At 46.8% G+C, this 26151-nt stretch overlaps 1 protein-coding gene across 1 annotated transcript in view; it reads left to right on the top strand.

Moving 5' to 3' along the window:
- Window positions 1-26151, top strand: part of SLC2A9 (solute carrier family 2 member 9) — a 278105-nt gene that overhangs the window by 45990 nt on the left and 205964 nt on the right. Inside the window, exon 5 of the mRNA XM_083157786.1 lies at window positions 14353-14513. Within this exon, the coding sequence (XP_083013912.1) occupies window positions 14353-14513 (161 nt within the window). The remainder of the gene's footprint in view (window positions 1-14352; window positions 14514-26151) is intronic.

The following is a 26151-nucleotide window of genomic DNA, read 5'->3' as shown; positions in this document are numbered from 1 at the left end:
CTGCTGGTATTATACTAAATAACCTTAAATTTCATAAGTAAAATGAGCGATTGCTTTAAAATACATTTAAAATATATGTAAATTGCACAGTGTGTACGGCAGCGGAAATTTCATGTCTATGTTTATTACTTATTTGAATTTTTTCCACAGTCACAGTTTATTATCTAAGTCTGTAACAAGCACTATGTTCAAATTATTCACACTTTATGTTTTATTTTATAGGTCCCTCCGTGGCCGCCAGCCAGCATAACAAATGGGCGCATTTACAAATATATGACAGAATTATGCCGAGCCGCACGGTTACCTAGCAACCAGTAAACAAGGCAGACCAGCGTCATTCAAGCGCCGGAAACACTGCACAGCCCGGAAATACAGCTGGGGGCGGAACACGGACGGACTTCACTTGCACCACTCCTTCCATAGGTATTTAAGGTAGGACTTACATTGTACACATTCACTGTTGTTTTTTCCTTGAAAACGGGGTTATTCCCGAAACGTTGGAGCACTATTAAAGCACTTTAAAAAGATCCTGGGAGTGCCGCCGATTGAATCCTTCGCCGCAATCTACATACATTTGCCGGAGGGCACCCAGGCAGATGCTGCTGACACAAAGGAGTGCCGAGCTGAACAAGCCTACTATATATATATATATATATATATATATATATAAATAAATATATATATATACACACACACACACACACACACACACAATCTTCCCCTGCACTCCGGTGTCCCAAATCTGGGTTACCTCCTTAAGGGTGAGTCCATTCTATACGGTTGCAGGAAAGTAGACGGCACACATAAGGCTCCAAGCTTATTAAGAAAAAATTGCAGCCTTGCAAGTCCATCAGACGCCACCCTCCACCCGCAGTGCCGGCTGCCCACCCTCGCACGCCATGCCCCCCGCACGACTGCGAATGGATGATTTACATAATCATCCATTCGCAGGCGGGGAGAAATCATTCGATGGTCGCCGACCATCGAATGATTTCTCCCGTACACGCAGTTCAGAGTGACTAATATATGTGCAAGGACAGGGCGGGCGGGGACAAGGCGGGCAGATGACATCCGGTGATATCAGCTGCCCACCCCCCCACATGTCCGTCACAGCCTTATTACCATGAAAACGCCCAGCGTTCTCATGGGAATGCCCATGGACCATTCGCCGCACCCCGCACACCGTCTAGGGTGCGTGCACCTGGGGAACCGAAAGTTTGCTGTGGGTGCAAGCACCTTGTGTCTGCACAAGTGAACAGACACTAAACATCGATCCTCCGTGCGAACGCACAGAGGACCAAAGGAATCAGAGTAGGCTCCAATATTTGCTACTGTGGGAACTGTGTCCCTACATATCAGCACTAATAAATAACAATGAACAGGGAGACTAGGTGCGGGCAGCGTCCTGGCTGCTCCTGTCACCCTGTTGGCAGTGGTGAAGCCATGAAGTATAAAATGCTGGCTAAGGCGCTATGTCCTATTGAGCTGACGGACACCAGGGGTAAGAAACATCCTACTGATGTAGCGCCTCTCATTATTGCCGCCACCTCGCCGTGGCAAAGGTTTGGCACTGCACTTTTCTTCTTGTGCTCTCACATCCGCCAAGGGGTGTGGGCGCACACCATGCAATACAAACTGCCACCACTGGGTGGCTAATGTTCCATCAATCTATCATCGGGGTGATATACTGTACCGATGGAACCCCGCCATTCGCAGAACGGAGCATGCTTACAATAAAATATTCTGAACATTGGGGCATTAAAGCGGTGTAAAACATTGGCCCTTATTCTGATCGGTGCGGATATTCCCGCTTGCGTTTGGTCCGCCGATGTTTATCGTCTGCGCATGTGCAGAGGTCACTCTGCGCATGTGCAGGCGATTTCGCCGCATGGATTCTTTATACGCCGCACAGGGGGCGTAGAGGGGCGTGAGGGGCTACTTATCCTCATTACCCTATGCATACGCCCCGCGTTTCATGGGCGTTCCCATGCAAACACGGGGCGTATGCATGGTAATGAGGCCGTGACGCGTGGGTACGGGGCGGGCATCTGACATCGCCGGATGTCAGCTGCCCGCCCCCATACAAGATTTCACACGGACAAGTGTCCGTGTGGTCTTGTGTTGCGGGACCTGGTGGAGCGTGCGGCCCTGCATTCGATGTTCGGCGACCATCGAATGCAGGGGCTGCTCCCACCATGGAGGAGGCGTATCCCCGTCCACATTCATGCGGACCGCCACATATCCGCATACGGACGGAGGTGGCGATCCGTATGGAAGGCGGGGATTCGCCAAGACGGACATCACCGCATATTTCTTAACGGGCCGCACCGATCAGAATAAGGGCCATTGTGACATTAGTGTAGTAAAAAACAACTATGGGAGGCGGAAATCGACTTGAGCTGAATACTGTACATTACAGTACTTTACCTCCAGCACTAATCACAATTGTCTCAGATGCTCCCACGACTCGTGTTTCTCCAACAGCCCTACGGTTGCCTCTGATTATACCAGCACTCTACAGACTCTACACCGGTTGGTGTAGTGTAGTGGATAGCTGCGCCGCTCTGTATGCTGGAAACCCATGTTCGACTACAGTGTTTTTTTTTATGAAATATTTTGGAAAGTGATATCTAATAAAACTAGACATACTGTACATAAAAGAACCTGTTTCCATAAAACCTTTTTTGTTCCATTCCTACTGTCTTTTACGCATTTTACACATGGCGACCCAGATGAACTGAATCAGCCTCATTCATTGCATTACAGTATCGGTACTTGTGTATTTTGGCGGCGCCCGATTTCAGCATCGTACGATGAATGTATCGCATCGCATACCATGCGATACGATTTTGACCCCTATGCGATGAAAAATCGTATAAGCACCCTAAAGGGTGCTTTTGAGCACCCTAATGGGTGCTTACAATGTTAAATGCACCCCCACGCCACCCCCCCCCACTATAAACGTGAACCCAAAGCGTGGCGAGCGCAGCGAGCCCGCGCGGGGCGGCGGTACGTGTCCTACGACCTTTTCATACCCCCACTATCCACGTCGGCGTGGAGTTGAGAATAGAAAGTGTGGCGAGCGCAGCGAGCCACCCAGCCCGAAGCGTGGCGAGCGTAGCGTGCCCCGCGAGGGGACGCAGATACCTTCACAGGTATCCGCGTCCCCTGGCAGGCTTCACAGGTGTCCGCGTCCCCTCGCGTGGCTCGCCATGCGGACACCTGTGAAGCCCGCCAGGGGACGCGGATACCTGTGAAGGTATCCGCGTCCCCTCGCTGGGCTCGCCTCGCTCGCCGCGCTTCGGGCTCGGTGGCTCGCTGCGCTCGCCACACTTTCTATTCTTAACTCCACGCCGACGTGGATAGTGGGGGTATGAAAAGGTCATAGGACGCGAACCGCCGCCCCCCGTGGGCTCGCTGCGCTCGCCACACTTCGGGTTCACGTTTATAGTGGGGGGGTGGCGTGGGGGTGCATTTAACATTGTATAAGCACCCATTAGGGTGCTTATACAATTTTTAATCGCATCGTATGGCATTGTATGCCATGTACAATGGCATACAATTTGAAAATTGTATGCCATCGTACACTATGGCACGAAATCGCATCGCATACCATCGCATGCGTTATGGTATATGATGTGATGGGCGCTGCCAAAATACACAAGTACCCAGTACCCCAAGGGAGGCAGGGGTTGACTTGAGCTGAATATATTACTTTACCTCCAACAGCGCTAATCACAATCGTCCAGATGCTCCCGAGACTCGGGTTTCTCCAACAGTGCTATGGTTGCCACTGATTATACCAGCAATCTATATCACCGGTGATGGTCCCTTTATGAATACGAAACTCAGGCAAACTGGACTTTAATGTACTGTATAGCACAGATGCATGCTAGCACCTACAATACAGTACAGTATTGAACAAAACAATTAGACACATTAGCGTCCGTGCTCGTGCAGAAGCAAGGAAAGCTTTATAGGGCGGCAGGATTTATGGTACTTGTGTACTTTCACGGCGGCAGCCTACGTTACGCTTGAAGCTACGTTATCAGCGTAGCCCACCTGCTGCCTTACTTGTGTAGTTTCGCGGCGGCCGCCTAAGCTACGTTGTCGGTGTAGCCCAACGGCTGCCTAGCGTAGTCACCGTACTGTCCCCGGGAGCTGCAGCTCGGTCCCCAGCATCCCTGGCAAGCCTAGTGAGCACCTCTCACACAGTGCCCACATGATCCTCTCTCCGCTGGCGGATGCCGACAAAGAGGGGATCATGCAGGCGCCAGCAGAGAGGCGCTCCATTTGTCTGAGACCCTCCTGCGTCTCAGTAAGTATTGCGGCAGAGTACAGCAACCCTGGGGGTTTGGTAGCACGTGCGTCTCCTGCACAAAGAGGGGTGCAGCCACAAGTGCTTCTCATGTACAATAAAGGAGGCATTTGCCAGTGTTCCATGTTACATATTGGCAAATGCCTCCACTTGAAACCTCCACTATCCACTCCAGCCTGAAGCGTGGCGTGCACAGCGAGCCTCGGGAGGGGACGCGTTACGCGTCCTGCCGACTTGTTCATACCCCCATTATTCACGTCGGCATGGAGTTGATTTTATAAAGTTTGGCGAGCACAGCGATTCTCTGAGTCTGAAGCGTGGTGAGCGGATTACTTTACATGTATTGCACATCCGCTCGCTGCGCTCGCCACACTTTATAAAATCAACTCAACGCCGACGTGGAAAATGGGGTATGAACAAGTTGGGAGGACGCGAAACACGTCCCCACGGGGGGCTCACTGCACTCACCATGCTTTCGGCTGCCGTGGATAGTGTAGGTGTTTAAAGAAACCATTCACAACTGCCATATCATACATCTGAGACAGTAATGATATATTATGTATATTACTGGACAGTACAGTAGTAGTTCCTGCGCTACAGAGCTTTTTAATACTGAAGTCACTGCAGTCATGCACGCGCTGCAGCACACACTTCACACATGCTCAGTGAAGATTTCGAAAAGTGACATCTGGTGGATGATCACTGGTATTGCACTCATCCAGAGACACAACTGCGATTCGCCAAGCTATTAAAATGTATTGCTATGCCTTGCGCCTTGAGCGGCGCTACTGTATCTCCCCTGTGTAAGTGATCAGCTCAGGTTTACTGCTACCGTACAGCTGTAGCCTGTATGTCACGCTGTTCAAGGTGTAGTGTGCACCACAGCGTGTCTCAATCTATGTGTCCCAATCAAATCAATGCAGGCATCTGCCATCGCTATGTGGCATGCGGCGGACTGCCGTGACTGGAGGGAAGAGATTGGCGCATCACTGAAGCTAGGCAAGTTAAGCTAAACATTCAAAATGCAATCAAAATAATCAGAACTTGACCCAGAATGCCCCCGCTCTCGCGTGAAACGCAGATGCGCGTTTCGTAGTGAGCTTTCTCAAGGCCAACCGGGCAGACGTCTGGAAGCTGCTGAAATACCATCCTTTCATCAATATTCATGAGGTCGGGGTGTGTCCCCTAATCCTATTGGCATATGGCCTCTTCAATCTTTTTGGAGTATATAAATATATAATTGTTTTGGAAGACAAATATTTTTGTCATAAAATGTATTTGTAACGCGGGGCTTGGGACTCCATATAAATATACTGGTGTATATTGTCGGCATGCAGCTTAGTTGAACATGATTATTAGATGTCAATTCTCATAATTTATCATGGAGAAAAATGATTATTACAATGATGAAACACGAGTATAATTAGATTTATGCTAGCGGCCCTATATGCTGGCCACCCTACGGGGGATGTGAAATTGTTAGATATAAGACCTAAGGTTTATAGATGTAATGAAGTGCGGAGGAGTGGGAATTGATAGATATATGATGTTATATCTAAATGGGATAAGGCAGTGAATATGTACATAGTGAGGGATAAAGTCTCTTCTAGGTGTGCTGAAGATGGTGACAGCAGTTATTTATTCGATTAGTGCTGAGAACTAGGGACACGGTTCCCACAGTAGCAAACATTATACAGATAATCATCTCCAACAAAGCACAACCATTGGAGACATTGTAATTCATTGGCAGTGTATGTAACAAGTGTAATACATCACTGTTTACATCAGTTATTCTTTCATTTTCACGCACCACGCATTCTTTAAATCTTCAATTGTATTAAAAGAACAGAAACGCATGAACCCCGCCACGTTAGGAATGTTATATCCGTTTTAGATTTGCCTTTTCAAGTCTTTATATGTTATGTGTTTACTTTTACATTCTCGCAGTATTTTAATTTGTCAAATTAATAAAAGTTACATTTTATTAACCTTTCTTTGTGCGGGATGCAGTCAAAATCCAGACGGTCAAAATCCCGAATGGGTCATAATACCGACAAGCACAAAATCCCGACAAGGACAAAATCCCAACATTTAAATCCCGACAGGGTCAAAATACCGACATATAGAATGAACAGGTGAAAAAGTCAACATGACTTTCTGTCGACAGGTCGCGAGGTCGACATGGGTTTTTTCACTGTTTTTTGACCCGACATGTGCCGACAGGCGGTATTTTATGCCCTACCATCCACTAGGGCGTGGTGGGAGAACAAAATAGTGTGCTGAGTGCAGCGAGGCACCGTGCCCGAAGCATTGCGAGCAAAGCGAGCTATGCAAGGGGCTGCGGTTCACCTCCAACTGTGTCCATGTCGACTGTGTCGACATTTGGTTAAAAAAAAACCTGAAAAAACCCATGTCGACCTCGCGACCTGTCAACGGAAAGTCATGTTGACTGTTTCACCTGTACATTCTATATGTCGGTATTTTGACCCTGTCAGGATTTTAAATGTCGGGATTTTGTCCTTGTCGGGATTTTAAATGTCGGGATTTTATCCTTGTCGATATTATGACCCATTCGGGATTTCGACCCTGTTGGGATTTTAACTGTCGGGATTTCATACCGAATCCCTTTGTGCACCGCCCATAGACATTCTTCTGTTTCCCTCTGAATTAACTTTTCTATTGTCTAGTGGTAGCACACCTTATCATTATATGGACCTGAGTCCCCATGTTTCCCAATAGGTAAGTTGAACAACTGATAATGATCATATATTTCCAGTACGACCGAAGATTTTCTTCCTTTGTGGTTAGGGTTATAGGCTGTGAGGTGTGTGTGTGTGTGGTTAGGGTTATAGGCTGTGAGGTGTGTGTGTGTGTGTGTATGGTTAGGGTTATAGGCTGCGGGGTGTGTGTGTGGTTAGGGTTATAGGCTGTGGGTGTGTGTGTATGGTTAGGGTTATAGGCTGTGGGGTGTGTGTGTATGGTTAGGGTTATAAGCTGTGGGGTGTGAGTGTATGATTAGTGTTATAGGCTGCGGGATGTGTGTGTGTATGGTTAGGGTTATAGGCTGCGGGGTGTGTGTGTATGGTTAGGGTTATAGGCTGCGGGGTGTGTGTGTATGGTTAGGGTTATAGGCTGCGGGGTGTGTGTGTATGGTTAGGGTTATAGGCTGCGGGGTGTGTGTATGGTTAGTGTTATAGGCTGCAGGGTGTGTGTATGGTTAGTGTTATAGGCTGCAGGGTGTGTGTATGGTTAGTGTTATAGGCTGCAGGGTGTGTGTATGGTTAGTGTTATAGGCTGCAGGGTGTGTGTATGGTTAGTGTTATAGGCTGCGGTGTGTGTGTATGGTTAGGGTTACAGGCTGCTGGGTGTGTGTATGGTTAGGGTTATAGGCTGCGGGGTGTGTGTGTATAGTTAGGGTTATAGGCTGGGGTGTGTGTATGGTTAGGGTTGTAGGCTGGGGGGTGTGTATGGTTAGGGTTATAGGCTGCGGCGTGTGTGTGGTTAGGGTTATAGGCTGCGGGGTGTGTGCCTACTTATGGTTATAGGCTGCGGGGTGTGTGTATGTTAGGGTTATAGGCTGGGGGGGTGTTATAGGCTGGGGGGGGGGGTGTATGGTTAGGGTTATAGGCTGCGGGGTGCGTGCCTACTTAGGGTTATAGGCTTCGGGGTGTGTGTGTGTATGTTAGGGTTATAGGGTGTTGGGGTTGTGCCTACTTAGGGTTATAGGCTTCGGGGTGTGTGTGTATGGTTAGGGTTATAGGCTGTGGGGTGTGTGTGGTTAGGGTTATAGGCTGCGGGGTGTGTGTGTATGGTTAGGGTTATAGACTGCAGTATGTGTGTCTGGTTAGGGTTTTAGGCTGCGGGGGGGTGTCTGGTTAGGGTTATAGGCTGCAGTGTGTGTGTGTGTGTATGGTTAGGGTTATAGGCTGCGGGGTGTGTCTGGTTAGGGTTATAGGCTGCGGGGTGTGTGTGTGTATGGTTAGGGTTATAGGCGGTGGGGTATGTGTGTTAGGAGTCATCACTTATGACTCATATCTGTCTTGTCTGTCATGGATCATTTTAAGTCTGTGTTGGTAATCGACTCTCTGGTGTCTGTGCCATTTCAGCCCAGTCGTCTGTGGATAATTTATGCACTAGTGTGATCTTGTTCACCTTGCTGGGATGGAGGTCACAGCTGTGTTGATTACCTGAGCCCTTGATAAGGCATCCTGGTTTGTACCACATCGCCAGTTATAGTCCCTAGTTCCCTATTCTGTGTGCTAGTATGTTGGTCTGAGCTCCTATTTCCTATGGGGAGTTCTTGCTAGCCTTGTCTCAGCCTTGTTGGTATCCTGCTACAGTCCGGTGTACTCCAGCTAGCACTCCTGCTGAGCGTCCTGGACCCTGCCTTGCACTTGTCTCAGTGGTATGTTCCTGGTTCCTGTCCGAGTTCCCCAGTCCTTCGATTCAGTGCCTGTGCTGCTGTAGTTGGAGATCTCATTTGTGGTTCTACTGCTTCCCATATAAGTCAGGGGTTCTCCCTGCAGTCTACTTTTAGATTGTGTATTATACCACCTCTGTGCATTGTTGCCCCAGTATTGTGTATTATACCACCTTTCTGCAATGTTGCGCCTGTACTGTGTATTATACCACATCTGTGCATTGTTGCACCTGTACTGTGTATTATATCACCTCTGTGCATTGTTGCACCAGTATTGTATATTATACCACCTCTGTGCATTGTTGCGCCCGTATTGTTTATTGCACTACCACTGTGCATTGTTACACTTAGGGGTTGTCACTCTGCATTTGGGTAGACTCTGGGGGTACCCCATCCTTTGTGTCCCTTTAGTTAGCTTTTTCTCTTGCACTCTTCACGCGTTGGCGGACACGTTGTCCCACATAAGACCAGACTGCATCGAGGGCGGAGCCGGCATAACCAGCTCCGTCGAACGTGGCGGTTATTGGTGAAGCCTAGCACCGCACGTATCCATCATCTGCGAGGAGAGGCAATAGAGTTAGGGGTCAAGTTTGGCGGTACCCTCCAGAGTCCTTACACTGTGTCTGGTTAGGGTTATAGGCTGCAGGATGTGTGTATGGTTAGGGTTATAGGCTGTGGGGTGTGTGTGTATGGTTAGTGTTATAGGCTGCGGTGTGTGTGGTTAGAGTTATAGGCTTTGGGGTCTGTGTGGTTAGAGTTATAGGCTGCAGGTGGGTCTTGAATGGCTGGAGTTATAGGCTGTGGGAGGTGTATAGTTAGTTAGGCTGTGGGGGTGCAGGCGTATAGTTATGGTTGGGCTACAGGGAGGTGTGTAGTTAGAGTTAGGCTGTGGGGGGTGTATAGTTAGTTAGGCTATGGGGGTGCGGGGTATATAGTTAGTTAGGCTGCGGGGGTGGTGGTGGGGTGTATAGATAGAGCTAGGATGTGGGGGTTGGGAGTGTATAATTAAGGTTAGGCTGTAGGGGTTTATAGTTAAAGTTAGGCTTCTAAGCGGTACTAACAGTGCCAGGGGCTACGGGCTCTATAGGGCCAGGCAGCAGAAGTGTCCCCAAGGGGTTAGAGAGCTTCTGCTGCATTCCAGACCGCTTCCTCAGCTGTATGTGGTCCTGCGTGGGGTCCTGCAGGAGAGGCCTACACAGGTGCCCAGGAAACGGATGGCACTGCTGGGTCTAGCAGCAGTAGGGGCGGCAGGTGGACAGACAAAAGCCATGTAAACATCTGCAAAAGAGCGGGCCAGCCTTGAGCTCCAGAGGCGCACGTCTGCTCTATCAGACACTAAGCCACGCCCCTTCTCTAACCTTCCGTGGGACACCTGATCATTGGCGGTGTTGGCCTGTGGAAGGGAGGTACTGCGTGCCTGGCTCAGGATGACAGGATGCCTGATGGGGATAACGCAACAGGAAGTATACCTTCTCCTCCCCCAAGTCCCCTAACATCACACAGAGCTGTATGCTGCAGCAGAAGAGCGCCAGCATCGGCGGGGCTCCTGCGCTCCTGTGGTGCTGGCTCCCCCCACTGCCGCTAGGGCTGCGGAGCCCTAATTACGCCACTGATTATTATTATTATTATTATGGTACTTGTTTCCTAGCACGGCCACAATCTCAAGTAATCGTGTCCCTTAATTAAGGGACACGATTACCCCCGATGGACCCGATTTCTTTTGAAATCAGGTCCATTTAGCCGGCTAGGAGACAATATCGGGGGCATCGCGTCGGTCGGGACCATTAACATTGGTCCCGACGCGACCGACGCGATGCCCCCGATATTTCCATAGACTTCAATGTTAAAAAAAATTTTAACATTGAAATCTTGTCGGGAAAGGTAAAATATCGGGGGCATCGCGTCGGTCGGGACCATTAACATTGGTCCCGACGCGATGCGACGCGATGCACCCGATTTTTGCATAGGATTCAATGTTAAAAATTTTTTTAACATTGAAATGCTGTAAAAATGTGAAAAAATGTGAAATGGGCCAATATGACCCATTTCACATTATAGATGTCCCCGTCGTCACCCCACGATAGACGCCAACCCGAAGCGTGGCGAGCGCAGCGAGCCCGCGAGGGGCTGCGGTACGCGTCCTCCGACCTTTTCATGCCCTACTATCCACGTCGGCGTGGAGTGAGAATAGAATAGTGTGGCGAGCGCAGCGAGCCACCGAGCCCGAAGCGCGGCGAGCGCAGCGAGCCCCGCGAGGGGACGCGGATACCTTCACAGTTATACGCGTCCCCTTGCGGGCTTCACAGGTGTCCGTGGCGACGCGGACACCTGTGAAGCCCGCGAAGGGACGCGTTTACCTGTGAAGGTATCCGCGTCCCCTCGCGGGGCGCGCTGCGCTCGCCACGCTTCGGGTTCGGTGGCTCGCTGCGCTCGCCACACTATTCTATTCTCACTCCACGCCGACGTGGATAGTAGGGCATGAAAAGGTCGGAGGACGCGTACCGCCGCCCCTCGCGGGCTCGCTGCGCTCGCCACGCTTCGGGTTGGCGTCTATCGTGGCCTGGGGTTAACGCGCTTAAATTTGGGGGGGTTGGGAATTTTTTTCATTGAATCCAATGTAAAATTGGGTCCCAGGGACCCAATTTACATTGGATTCAATGAAAAAAATCGGGTCAAAAATCGGTCGGTCGCGTCGATCGCATCGCATGCGACCAAATCGCATGCGATGCGATCGACCCGATTTTTCCGACACGACCACCCCGATCTGAATCGGTGTGGCCGTGCTAGGAAACAAGTACCATTATTATTATTATTATTATTAATAAGTACCACCATATTATGTTGAGAAGACCATGAGACAAAAAAATACATACAAAGACAGGAAAGCAAAAATAAAGATCTTGGTTACAGTTTGTCTGGGTGTCGTTATATATGTGTGTGTGCGATCTCATTTTAAAGTGTATAAAAATAAAAGTTAAGTCTTAATATAATCCAAAAGCATTGGGGATGACCCCAATACCACCATAACAACCTATCGCTCGTTTGAGGACTTGCTTCATTTTGCCTCTACTGTTGTATAGTCATTAACACGTTACTACAGGTTATTGTAATCTTTATTTCTTATACAAGATTAACATTCATTATGTTTTAAGAGTGCCCAAACAAAGAGAGTCCTTTTTTTCTTCCAGTAACACAATGAAAAGGTCGACATATATTATTTGAGAGTCGAATTATTGGTATGATCACATGATAATATTGTAGTGTGTCCCCTTATAGAAATGCTTCACTCTCCATGCTCCAGGTAAGGAGTTTACCATTGCCAATCATAGTTCACTTGAATGGCAAAATAAATATAAACAAAAAAATCCCCAAAACTCATGTTGACCTTTGTCAAATTTACCATTTGAACCTGTCAACCATATACATGTCAGTCATAAGGTGGGATCTATTGGCTGTTGACTTATTATCCGGATACCGTGATAATCATCAATGGTTAAACATTACCATTAGACAGTTTTGCCATCAAAAAACAATGGTTCCCCACCAATAAATCGGGTCGCTAATGTCATGGGGGGGCAGAGTGTCTGTGTCATCGGGGGTGGGGGAGAAGGCAGCGCTTGGAGCTGATGCTCCCTCTTTTGTATCATGTGAACGGGACCTGGGTTACCCATTCACACTGCCCAGTAACCTGGGTCTGACCCGGGTAAAACCCTTCATTTAACCCAGGCCAGATTGCCAGGTTTCGGGACACAGGCCCTTTCACACTGCACAGTGACCCGGGTCGCCCAGCAATAACCCAGGTCGGACCCAGTTTGTTTGTGCAGTGTTAAAGGGGTATAAATGTATCCCTAGTAGCTTAGTAGTACAATATCAAATTTTAAATAAAATTTATATATTTTCTGTTATTTCAATGAGATCAGAAATTGCATCTTTTATCTCAACATTGATTTACTTTTTTGTTATTTACTAATTCAGTTACCATATATGGAGGAACCAATGTGTGCCTCAAATACCCGTGCAGAGGCGTCTACAAAACCTACATTGCTAGCAGTACTGTTGGCAGGCCATTCGTTACTCTTTTCCAACAATCAAGTGCGAACACAAAAACAATTCCCATGTGACGAAATCAATTGAACCTTTGCCCATTTTCATTATCAATACTAGACTTTGTAATGCTTAACAAACAAAATGCTAAATATGTTATCTCTATAGCCCAGAGGTTCTTAAACTTCTCAATGTCTCTCATTGATTTGGACTTGTCATGTGTACAACAGCTTTTATCCATAAATAGCTATAATGAAATAAAATGAGCTCTTTTGAATCACTCTCTGTGGACTGCTCAAACAGCTCACACTACGCTGCAGTGACGTGCTTGTTCCGGGAACCTGTGGGGACCTGCAATACTGTGTTGTATATATGTATGTATGTATGTATGTATGTATGTATGTATGTACAGTATATCTATCCATCCATACACACACACAGCACTGGAAGGATGGCACTCTCAGGGCTTGAAAATGAAGGTAAAAGCTCAGGAGACTGCATCTCTGATCGACATTTTGGTTGAATCAACCATTTTCAAGATAAAAAACATTACAGACAAAATACACATATAAATACCTGTTGGCGATTCCCACGCTGCTGCTGCCGCCACTGCCCACCGGGTCCACACCACCTTCCAGGCCCACTGTCTGGCACTACTGATGATGTCTCAGAGCCATGATGGTTGCATATATAGATATAGGTAATTAGGCTAGGTATGGTATAACTTACTGTCAGGAGCCAGACTGGGACGGCCAAGCGCATTGAAGCCCCTAGAGGGCTCATTGTGCTCGCCACGCTGTGGGACTCCCACAAGGGAAAATAGCCCATATAAGTTGGGATTCCAACTGTCAGGCTTCTAACAGTCAGAATTCTGATGTCGGAGAAACCACCAGCGGAATCCCGACTGTTGGTGAGTCATCCGGTACCCATTAGGCTATAGTGCAGGGCTGGGCAATTGCGGCCCTCCAGATGTTGAGGAACTACACATCCCAGCATGCCTTGCATCAGTTTCAGCATGGCCACATAGCAAAACTAAAGCAAAGCATCCTGGGATGTGTAGTTCCTCAACATCTTATCACTTTTCAAGCTTAGTACATATGTCCCTAAGTGGGATCTCAAGGGATAGCACATTGGATTTACAAAAAGAGGTGACTCACTTATCTGTTTTCTCACTAATCAGGTTCAATTAATTAATCCGTGTAATAGGGGTTACCATGTGAAAAAAGATCTACTCAGGGAAACAACAGTTTAATTTTTTTCTTAACAAATTAGAAATATAGATATATTATTCTAATTTGTCTGAAAATTATATATGGTTAGATATATGAAAGTTTGGAGAGAGATAAAGTCCTAAACAATCAGCTTCTGACATGTTACAGGCTGTGTTTGAAAAATGACAGGAGCTGGTTGGTACTTTATCCCTCCCTGCTTTATCACTCTCCAAGCTTTGAAATATCTCCCCGATAAACAGAAATTAAAAGTTAAATTTTCACCCCTAGATTTTCTAGAGCCGGGTCCTGTCTGACCTCGGCAATGTGTCCTTTATTTAATGTTTTATATTTCTTTGCAGTACATACGTCAATTCTACAATGAAAGCTGGTCATCGAGATACAACCAGCCAATGAGCAGCGGTTCTATCTCTATACTGTGGTCTGTTACTGTATCAATCTTTGCCATTGGAGGTCTTGTAGGGGCCCTGATTGTGATACCAATGGTGAACCGTCTAGGGAGGTAAGTGAATGGGTCCTGTGTGTTTCATATTAGGATGGGTACATGGGAGTTATGGAATGAGAGAACGGAAACAAAGAAACTCCTTTTCTGGGGCACTACTTATTTCTTTAGATCATGAAAAAATATTAAAATATGTTATTATAATTGGATAAAATAATGTCTTCTTTATAATTTCACTCTTTCTGATGTTATGGTTTCGGGTGTGAACCCGCAGCCGTGACTGCTGTTTAGGACAGCCACGGCAATGTCCTACACTGACTCTGTTGACCCCCCAAGGTGAGGTGACTGACTCCTGTGGATGCTAGGCTTCGGCTGTAGTCGCCACGTTTGAAGTAGCGAGTTAGGCCCGCTACAGCTCCGATGCAACCAGGTGTTATGTGGGGACAAAGAGTCAGCGACCCCCCAAGGGTACAGCCAAAAGGAGAACTGACTAAAACACCTGACTGGAAAAATAAGAAAGAAGGCAACTTGCCCAAACTGACTAATGCAGCTAATTGCGCCAGCGACATAGTCACCAACCACCAGCGACCGCGTTGCACATACAAGAATAAATTACACCACACCAAAAAGCACACCACGAACAATACGCACTGAACACAGAATAAGGCACCAGAAGTTAGCACCCCAGCAAAAGGAAATACGGTTACAGCATACGGTTGAAAGGACACCCTTGCACACCAAGCAGAGGGTGGGTAAATAAAGATATGCTCAGGAGAGCCACAAGTAATAAGGAAATAATCCAGGCACCTAGCAGGGGTACTCACGAGACCAGGAACCAGCTGAAGAGACAGGGAACCACCACAGGGAAGAATTCCCTGGCACTGACAGGCACTGATTCAGGGAAGGAATATGGCAGCTTGCCAGGACTTTATAAATAAAGGAACAAAACCAGGCTCCACTGGAGCACTTACATGACCTGGAACAGGTGTAGGAGGACCGTGGAACATCCAGCAGCTCAGGATGGTACGGCTCAGGCTGGGACAGGCTGGAGCAGAGAGACAGGATTCTGCTACTGAAAGTAAGCAGGCTGGAACTGCCACAGGCTAGGAAGGCTGCACACTGGGCTGAGTGCAGGGAGAAATGAACTAAAGACCAGCAGATGGCTGGTGAGCTCCTACCAGAGCTGTAACCTGACAGAGGCCAGCAGGAAACAGGAACTAGCAGCTACCTGCAAAAGGAACAGGAAGCTAGGACTCAGGAACTGAAGCAATCACTGGCAGGGCAGAGCTAGAGAGAATGCCTTAAGAATGGCTCAAGTGATTAGTTTCACATGGGAGAGATCCAGGCAGCTCCAAGCTGTGATAACGAGCTCTTTACCTTTCAAACTTGTGAATAAATTAAGTTCACAGAATATTGAGCTGTAATGGCACAGACCTACCACTGGAGGCCACCAGAGAGTCAAATGCTAAACACAAACTGAACAGAACACAAAACAGAACTGAACCATTAATCATGGTTCCTAACATCTGAGTTTCCTTGTATCCAGTTTGATAGACCCAATCTCACTTACTCCTGTGTAACATAGTGGATTGTTACAAAAGTTACAATATATTAAACAATTTATAGATCAGACCGCAGGGACATCTCAGGACCACCGGCGTAGAGGGGAGGAAGGTATGGCATAGACAGGAGCATGGTCAGACCAGGTGATCTGTCCAATTTCACTATTTATAAAGTGATATAAGTACTGATGGTCTATAGGGAAGTAATCCAGCCATGAGTATACAGAATGTGGGGCTGAGAAATAAGTATAATCTTTTACTGAGGAATGGTGTACCCTGGTGGTCATGCAGCAGCTGTTTGATTTTACGATGATCTCGTATGCGGGGGGAGTTTGGGACTGGATTGCAGTCTATGAGGGGGTCTAGCGACCAGTTGAAATCTTCTCCCAACACAAGACAACCCTCCCTCAATAAGGTGCAAGACCTTTCCAAAAAATTGCCGTTGTTTAATATTAGGGAAGTAGACGTTAACAAATGTATATTTTTGAGAGAAGAATGAGCATTAAAGCACTTAGTCCTTCCACTAAGATGTGATGTGAGATGTCTAATGGATGTAACCTAAAAGAAAGCAATATGGCAACCCCCAAGGTTTTACCCATCGGTTTGTTACTACAATATGTTAGGGGGTAATAATGGCTGCTCAATCTAGGCGAGGCTCTCAATTTGAAGTGTGTTTCCTGTAGGAGAGCCACATCTATCTTTTTGGACCTGAGTTCCCTAAGTAGTGTTGACCTTTTCTCAGGTATATTAAGGCCTTTTACATTCAATGAGCATAAGTTAAGGGATGTGGCGTTGGCCGGAGTCATGTCAGAGCTGTTGGGAAGATACTTGCATAAAGTGCATCCAAGTCACGTCAGGACAAGCACAAATGGGGTGATCCTTAAGCGGGGGTGTAGAGGAAAGAAAGATGGAGGGTGCAGCAAAAAGAAAGGGGAAAAAAGAGACATCATAAAAGTTAGATAAATTACAAACATATAACACGAAAAATTTTAAACCACTTTTGGAACCAGTACGGTGCCTCACGATCCAAGGAATATGTGGTACACCCTAACTGGGGTTGGTGCGCGCAACCACCAACCGGACTCTAGTTTAGGTTTAGGAAAATTATGAATCCATTAAGTTTTGCATACATATTAAGGTAAGAAGAATCATTATATCAAGCGCAACGTACTACAAGAACTATTCATCTCTGCAGACTGTGGTAATCTTTAAGAGGAAATCTCTTTTGAGCAATACTCCTAATGTGTACCTTACTGCCAAGAGGTTAGTCGTTGGGGAGGATAAAGTAAAGTGAGAGTAAACGAGGGGAATCAGGCAGTATTGAGGGAACTTTACTCTATAGCTACTGAAACATGTAGTCTTGGATATTTGTTATCTTCTCTTATCTCAAAATATCATCCAACACGACCTCTACGCTCCTCCCAAGATCTGCGTCTCTCATCCACACTCATTACTCGCTCCCATTCCCGACTGCAGGACTTTCTTTGGGCTGCAACCACTCTGTGGAATGCCCTCCCAAGCACAATAAGACTCTCCTCCAGTCTCCAAACCCATAAGCGTTCCCTAAAAACTCATCTCTTCAGGCAAGCTTATCAAATTCCAGAACCAGTCATAGAACCTTGCATTCTGGTTGAATCGATGCAATAAAGAACACAGTATCTACCCTTATGTATCAATGCCTATTTCCCTTTAGATTGTAAGCTTGCGAGCAGGGCCCTCCTACCTTTTGACTGTCTGTAAATACACTGTTTTGTTGTATCACTGTCCCATTTGTAAAGCGCAACGGAATATGCTGCGCTATATAAGAAACTGTTAATAAATAAATAAATCTTCAGATTACGGCCTAAGGCCAACAGAGATTGATAAACTAGTAACTCTATACTATTGGGGTATAAGAATACCAGGAATAGTTCGTTAGGAAAGGGAGATCAACAATTAATACTTTTAAAACTAGTGTTAATCATCTCCAGAGACATTCAGGCCACCTTCTAAACAATAGGTGGGATCTAGGGGCCTAGGAGTGCGGGCAAACAGTGTAATAACAATTCAACATTTAAATGTGAGGAGTAAAAACTCCACAGGATGTCAGAATTATTAAATGAATCTAAAGAACATCGTCAAACGTCAAGTAAAACCGACAGTGTAATACTTTTACAATTATGACAAACCCTCCTCTTTGTTATCTGTGGGGCAGTCTATCAAAAGGGAGCAGGTATCAGGTTGGACTGCTCTGAGATGAGGCAGAGTGGGCTCTTTTACCCACTGTTTGCCACTGCACGTGGCCGGTCGGGGGACGAGGAGGGTCCAAACAAGATGTTTGGTGAATCCAATCAGCAAGATGTGGTTTGGTTAAACCAAGTGCCGTACAGAATGGATCTAAATCGTCTGAATTTTGCAGGGTCACTTGTTTACCCTCGTTAGAAGCCTGAATGCTTAGTGGAAAGCCCCATCTAAATCAAATGTTTTGTGTTTCAGTAGATCTGTTAGGGGCTTAAGCAGACGCCTTTGCTGCAGGGTGCTCCAAGAAAGGTCTGGCAATATTTGAATTCTTTCACCATTAAGTTCAATGGCCTCCAACTTCCGAACTTTGTTCAGGATATCCTCACGCTCTTTGTGGTAGTGTAGCCGACGGATGACGACTCTGGGCTTTTCAGATTGCAGCCCTCGGGGATGTAGGGTGCAATGCACTTGGTCAAAGAGAATGGAGTTGTCAGGCGCGGCATTCGTTATTTCATTAATGATTTTTGTGAGGGCATCTACTAGGCCAGGGCACTGGATGTCCTCTGAGAGGCCGCGTATCCGCAGGTTATCCCTCCTCCCTCTGTTGTCGAGGTCATTGAGGCGGCGTTGAAGGAGTTTTAGTTCCTGGGCATGCATGAAGGAAATTTCGTAGAGCTTGTCCTGGTAGGTTACAATATCCCCGGTATGGTCTTCTAATTCGGAGACTCGTTGGGTTGTCTGGTTTAGTTCAGATTGAAGCGCAGATATTTCCAGCTTGATCGTTTCTCGCAGTGATTGTTCCAGGACAAGGAAGACCTTTTTGGATGGGAGATCTGCTTTGGTCGGCAGGGTGCGAAGGTACGTTAAGACCTCAGTTAGCGTGACTTCTGAATTCGATGCTGAGGTGGGGTTTGGTGAAGGATCCATACAGTGAGGATCTTTTGGAGACTGTGATGATTCCGAAAATGTTTGAGTATCTTCGGCGGTAGTATCAGTACTTTGTTTGAGGTAATGGACTATGTTGGTTTGTGGTTGGCTGACACTTGGATATTTGGACACCGGCGTCTGCAGGCCCTTCTTAGTCTTCCCCATCAGTAAATAAAATATGGATCAGCGGTGAGTGAATAGTCTTGTCAATTTAGGAGCGCATCTCAAAGGATTCTAGGTAGTGTGAGCCCAGAGGGGGGGTCAGCATCCACACCTCCCCATATTGCATGGGTGGCTAGGGCGTCATGGCCTGCAAGTAGAGGTGGTTAATATATCATGCTTGTCCTGAGGGCCAACCTGCACTATTTGGTCCAAGAACAGGTAACAGGTATATAACTAGGAATAAACTGCCAACTTGAAGTATTATTACGGTGGCGCTCCAAGACAGGAATTAAAATAAAGGCTGTAAGATTATAATAGGAAGAAAGGGAATTAGTTAACCCTTTGTTAAAATTGTCACTGGCTCTGGCAGATCCCGTCAATTCTGCAGCCCCACCGTTCTACACCACCACCAGAGTCAGTCTGGTTTATACACTTGGGGAGCAGGGCAGATTAGGGGTATCTACTCACTAGGATTGAAATGAAGCGCCAGTCAGGAATAATTAGGCTCAGACTCCAGCCGGTCCCCCACTTCTCACAGACTAAGTCAAGTGGCAGTATGGTCTCCAGATCCACTTACTGTGCCCTTGTGTGTCAGGATGGAAAGACGAAGAGTCAGGAATGGAGTCACAGCAGGCCTTGGGCTCCTTTGTCAAGATGGCCGCCACACCACTGCAGCAGAAGGTCCCGTAAAGAGAGGCTCTCCAGCGGCGCCACAGCAGGTCCTGGAGAGACCTCAGGGCAGCCCCCGGCCTCCGGACAACTAGCGGGGGTCTGTCTCCTCAAGAGGGAGCCGCCACCGCAGCAGGCACCCCCGCCCACCAGTTGTCACCCCGGGAACAGCGCCGCGGGCGTCTCAGAAATCAAGTCCCCGGCTTCACCCCGGCGTGTAGGCCGCAACCCGCAGGGACTCCCGGAGTGTCCCCCAGCTCCACTACACAGGTGGGGAGAGAAGGGGTAAGATGTTCTGGGGCTCGAGAGGTAAGGGGAAGGACTCTAGGTAGTCATTTTTGGCCCCAGAGGTGGAGAGCTGCGTCCTCTCAGTTCGGCAGCTTGGCCACGCCCCCCGAGTTTCCTGATTTTTTTATTACCAGCCCGGCTCTTTCAGCCTGGTGCTGGTTACGGCTATGGGGGGGGGGGACCCCACGCTGTTTTTTTATTTATTTATTTTTCTATATTATTTTTACACTGAAGCCCGCACGGATCTGACTGATCCATGCAGGCTAAAGCCAAATACGACAGGAAAATTAAGTGTATTTTCCTGCCATATTTGGCCGGCCATTCGCGGCCGTTTTACGCCATATTTTTATGCATATTTTCAATATGGCCGCTTAGTAAATCAGGAATCACCATTCTTTTGAATGGTGATTCCTGTCGTATTGTATCGATGGTGTATTCATTTATATTTGTAAATACAAATACAAATGTCCCATCAATACGAATAGGAAAATTCGTATTTTTGGCATAGTAAATTCCAAAAATCCGAATACGCCACAAAAAATCATATTTTCCTATGATAATACAAATTTTTTTCTATGGATTCATCTTAGTAAATTTACCCCTGTATGTCTTTTTGTGTTATATGTTATGTATGTCCTTTTATCCAATTATAATAAAATATTTTTATATTTTTTCATGATCTAAAGAAAGTACTGCCCCAGCAAAAGAGTTTCTTTATTTCCGTTCTCTCATATATAATCTAAACTCTAAAGGAGTACCACCATATATGTTATATTCTAAACATCCATAAAATATAAGCGTGGGTGGGGTGTCCATGGCGACCTTTGCATATCCTCTTCTTTTAAAAAAATTCTGGTTGACCAAAATTATTTTTGCTGCTTGTGCAAAGTAACAATCCCCCTCTTGGAAAGAGAGCAGATGGTTTTGTCATACAGTATAGAACGCTCAAATTACCCTTCACTGCAATTCACAGCTTGGCATAAAGCAGATGCAATAAGCTTTAAATGCTTCACTTGTGTGTACTGTATTATATCCAAATATAAATGCTACACAGAAAGTACAGTGGAAGTTTAACGGTATACGGTCAATAAGGTCGACATGCATTGGGTTGACCGGTGAAGGTTGACGTACCTTAGGTCAACACATGATATATGTTGACATGCCTAAATTCAACATGGTTGGAAGATTGACACAAGCATTAGGTCGACAATGGCTAGGTCAACCGTCAAAATGTTGACATGGGTTTTTCACTCTTCTTTGAGCCGACATGTGCTGACAGGTGGTATTTCATGCCCTACCGCCCATTAGGGAGTGGAGGGAGATTAGAATAGTGATCCTGAAGCATGGCGAGTGCTGCGAGGTACACTTTGATGGCGTCCATGTCAACCATGTCGACATTCAGGATAAAAAGTAAAAAACTCCTGTTGACCTTTTGACTATCGACCTAGCTGTTGTCGACCTAATGCTTGTGTCGACCTTCCAACCATGTTGACTTTTTGCATGTCGACTCAATGCATGTCGACCTAATATTGGTCTTACCCAATGACCCATACCTAGTTAACCAGCAAAAGCCTCCCCCCAAAGTCATCAATAGTTTTACATTTGAGGGTCTGCACCCTGAATAGGAATAGGGTACGCAGTCATCAGGTCAAAAGTGTGAAGGTTGACAGTCAATAGGTCGAACACTATTGGTCGACAGGCATTAGGTCGACTCTTGAAAAGAGTCAACATGGTCAAAACGTTGACATGGTCAAAAGGTCGACATGAATTTCTCATGATTTTTATTTTTAAATTGACCTGTTCATACTTAACCACCCCAGCAGGCATACAGTGAGAATAAAATAGTGAGCCGAGCACTTGCCATGCAAAGAGACGCGGCACACTTAAACGGTGTCCTTCTCGACCTATGTTGACACAGACGCAAGAAATATGAAAAACACATGTTGACCTTTTACATGTCAACCATGTTTTTCATGGGTCTATCTAATGCCTGTCCACCAGTAGTGGTCAACCAAATTATTGACTTAGACACTGTTGACCTAATGACCCATACCCAACCCTACAGTCGGCATTCAGAGGACATGGTATACATATATTACTTGGCTATTTAGTAGATCTCAGAAAACAATCTTCTCAACGGTGTCTCAGAATTTAATACAGTGATCCCAGCCAGGTTGGTTAATAAATTATCCGGGTTGGGCATCAATAGCTGTATGTGTAATTGGATTGCGGACTTTTTGACTAACAGACCGCAGGTTGTTAGATTCACCGTTAGTATTGAATACAGGGGTGCCTCAGGGCTGTGTATTGAGTCCGTTTTTGTACTCGGTGTTTACTTGGGATTGTAGATCAGCTCATCCGTCTAATACCATTATTAAATTTGCAGACGATACAACATTAATTGGTCTCATAACTGACAATGATGAAATAGCATATAGGGAGGAGGTATGGTCTCTTGTCGCTTGGTGCGATATCAATAATCTGTTGCTTAATGCTAAAAAAACGAAGGAGATTATTGTTGATTTTAGGAAAAATAAGACTGAGCATGCAAGGCCTATTCAGATAGAAGGGTCGGAGGTAGAGAGGGTTAAAAGCTTTAAGTTTTTGGGTACTAGCATCTCAGAGGATCTTTCTTGGTCAACTAATACTGAGAGCTTGGTGAGGAAGGCCCATCAACGACTCTTTTTCCTGAGAATGTTAAAGAGACAAAAATTGGCGGGAGGAATATTGACGAATTTTTATCGCTGTGCTATAGGAAGTATCAGTACCAACTGTGTTACAGTTTGGTATGGTAATTGCACAGTGTCATGAACCTGACTTGGTTCAGTCAGTTTCTGAGGTTTCTATGCCTGTTTGCTCCTAGCTGCTGCTGTTGCAGCTGCCCTGCATTCCCACTGATTAAGTCTCCAGTGAACTTCCCTGAGTTCTGCAGCCTGATCCCTGACCCACACACACCTGTGCAGTAATCAGGTGTGTCTGTCTTTCCCCAGTGTTGATTAGTGCTGCGGCTGGCAGCCAATCACAGAAAGGCAAGGGGGATATAACTCAGGCCCTGGGCCTTCATTCCTTGCCTTGAACAATTGCTTACCTGTTCCCAGAATCTCCTGTGTCAGAGAAGTTTCCAAGGCTCCGAGATCTCCAGGTTCTCCTGTGTCTCAATCTCCAGCGTACACCTGCACCTGCGATACTTACCTGGTTCTCTCCATCTCCAGAAGACTCCTGCGATTCCATCCCTGCAGTTGAGTAGCCGGTGTTCCGCTACAAACATCATTTGGCTTTTCAGCCCATCAGTGACTTTTCCACCTTGTCCTGAAAACTGCCGACAGACTCTGTCGACTCCGGGGTTGTCTACTCCCTGCTGTGCTCATAGTGACTTTATCATCTCGTCCTATACTTCCAGCAAGTACCCTGGGGCCTTCCCTCATCTGTTGACACCACGGTCGACATCACAAGTCGACACCTCCCAGTAATTCCCCGATTGCACCTCTCTCGTGGGACTCTCCACGTTCAAGTGTCATCACGCCAGCCTGCGTCCAGAGGGCCAGGGCAGGGGGCCGCGACCTGCCTGTCAGACGCAGCTAAGTCCAAAGCTCCTTGCGGGGCTCCCTGGTGAATACCGCTGGCAGGTTAGACTCCGCGCCCCTGTTCCTGGTCTCCGCCAACACTCTGGTTCGCAGTACCCTGATCCCCCCCGTGTATGTCTCATATCAAACCTCCTGCGTTCAACTATCCAGCGCCCTCCACTGGTCCACCACGGTCACAGCCGGGAACACAAAAACCGCCTGCGCTGACAGTTTGTTCAAGGCCGATGGACTCGGCTCAAGACCCCAGTGTGGGACCAGCGGTCATCCAAAATGTTACCGCTCGGATAGAGACTCAAGAAGCCACTCAGCAGCGAGTGATAAAATATCTTCAAGAGGTATCCAGTCGATTGGATACAATGCAGCAGTCATTGTCAACTCATGTGTCGACTGTCCAAAATTTTTTACCACCCGCTTCCCATTCCAGTCTCCAATTGCCGGTACCAAGCAAATACGCCGGTGATTCCAAAACCTGCAGGGGATTCATTAATCATGTCAAATTCAATTTGAACTGTTACCTCACAACTTCCCCACAGCTAGAATAAAGATTGCATATATCGTCTCATTGCTTTCCGGATCTGCTCTCGAGTGGGTATCACCGCTGTGGGAGAAGTCTGATCCTCTCCTTGCAGACTATGACATGTTTATCCAGACTTTTCGCCGTATTTTTGATAAACCAGGTCGCTCAGCCTCTGCTTCCACAGATATCCTTCAGGTCAAACAAGGATCTCGGCCCATGGGGCAATATGTGGTCCACTTTCAGACTTTGGCATCCGAGTTACTGTGGAACAATGAAGCCTTGACAGCTGCGTTCTGGTTAGGAGTATCAGATCGCATCAAGGATGAGCTGGCAACCCGGGATCTTCCAGATCGGTTGGAAGACCTTATCTCCCAATGTGTCAAGATTGATTTACGCCTCCGTGAGAGAGGTCTTGAAAAACAAAAGAAGTTAATTCCCAGAGAGATTCCTGAATCACGTTCTGTGTCTCCTGACCGTGAAGAACCCATGCAAATTGGTAGATCACGCCTGACTCCTGTCGAACGTGCCCGCAGGCAGCGCAATAGATTGTGTATATATTGTGCTGCTTCCAATCATTTCATTGATGCCTGTCCTGAGCATTCAGGAGGACGCCAAGGCCTGACCTGTAATGGAGAAGTCAGGTTGGGTAAACTTGTGAAATCTCCTCATGATAATGACTTTGTCCTTTCAGTGTCCCTCGAGACTCCAGCCGGACCCATACCCAGTTCTGCCCTAGCAGATTCCGGGTCAGGTGGAAACTTCATCTCTTATGACCTTGTCTCCAAGCTGAAAATTCCTCTGGTACCCATATCTCCGCCTATCTCTGTTACAGCGATGGATGGCAGCAAGATTCCTGGCAGTGAGGTTCGTTTCCGTACTGAACCTGTCCTCCTAAAAATTGGTACTTTGCATCAAGAATTAATAAAATTCTTTGTGATTCCCAAAGCATCCTATGACATTGTGCTGGCGCTTCCATGGCTCCGACTCCATAACCCTAGTATCAACTGGTCCACTTTACAGTTGAAGCATTGGAGTCCATATTGTCATCAGCTTTGTCATCAGCATTGTACTATTCCGGCGCTGCCAACCTGTTCCACGCATGTCGCACCATTTCCTGGTCAGCCTGACACCTACAGAGACCATATAGATGCGCAGCCTGTCGATACCTTGCCACCTTATTGGGAGAGGGATTGTTCCATCAATTTGCTCTCAAGGGAAAATCCTCCGACAGGCCGTATCTACCCGGTATCAGTCCCTAAGAATCAGGTCCTGCCATCTTGCAATAGAAAGACTCTTCAAAAGAGATTCGTCCAACCTTCCAATTCTCCTGCTGGTATTGGGGTTTGTTCTGCGAAGAAAAAAGGTGGTCTCCGACCTTGTATTGATCCCAGAGACATCGAAACCCATCGTCCTCCAGTAAAAGAGGTTATGTGTCAGCTCAGACAAAACAAGCCCTATGATAAAATCTTGTACCGTCCTGACCCTCAGAGTATAAAGACATTTGTGCCCCCTGAATTCCGTTCAAGACTGTTGTCAGGGGCTCATAAATCTTCGTTCTCCGGTCATCCCGGTGCCCAAAACACCCTCGAGATTCTGCAACGCTCCGATAGATGTCCACAGATTAGAGAAGACATCAAAGAATGTGTGGCATCCTGTCCAGAGTGTATACAGCATGAAATTCCTTTCCAGGGAGGTCCTATCCTTCACGACCATGTTTTTCTCCAAGATGATACTCCGATAAATTCAGTTTCCATCGATGATGGATGGTC

The sequence above is a fragment of the Crinia signifera genome, chromosome 1 (assembly GCF_055691185.1).
Source record: "Crinia signifera chromosome 1, ASM5569118v1, whole genome shotgun sequence".
NCBI classification, from domain to species: domain Eukaryota; kingdom Metazoa; phylum Chordata; class Amphibia; order Anura; family Myobatrachidae; genus Crinia; species Crinia signifera.
Note: the sequence above shows the minus strand (reverse complement) of the source record. Positions and strands in the feature narration are given on the sequence as shown.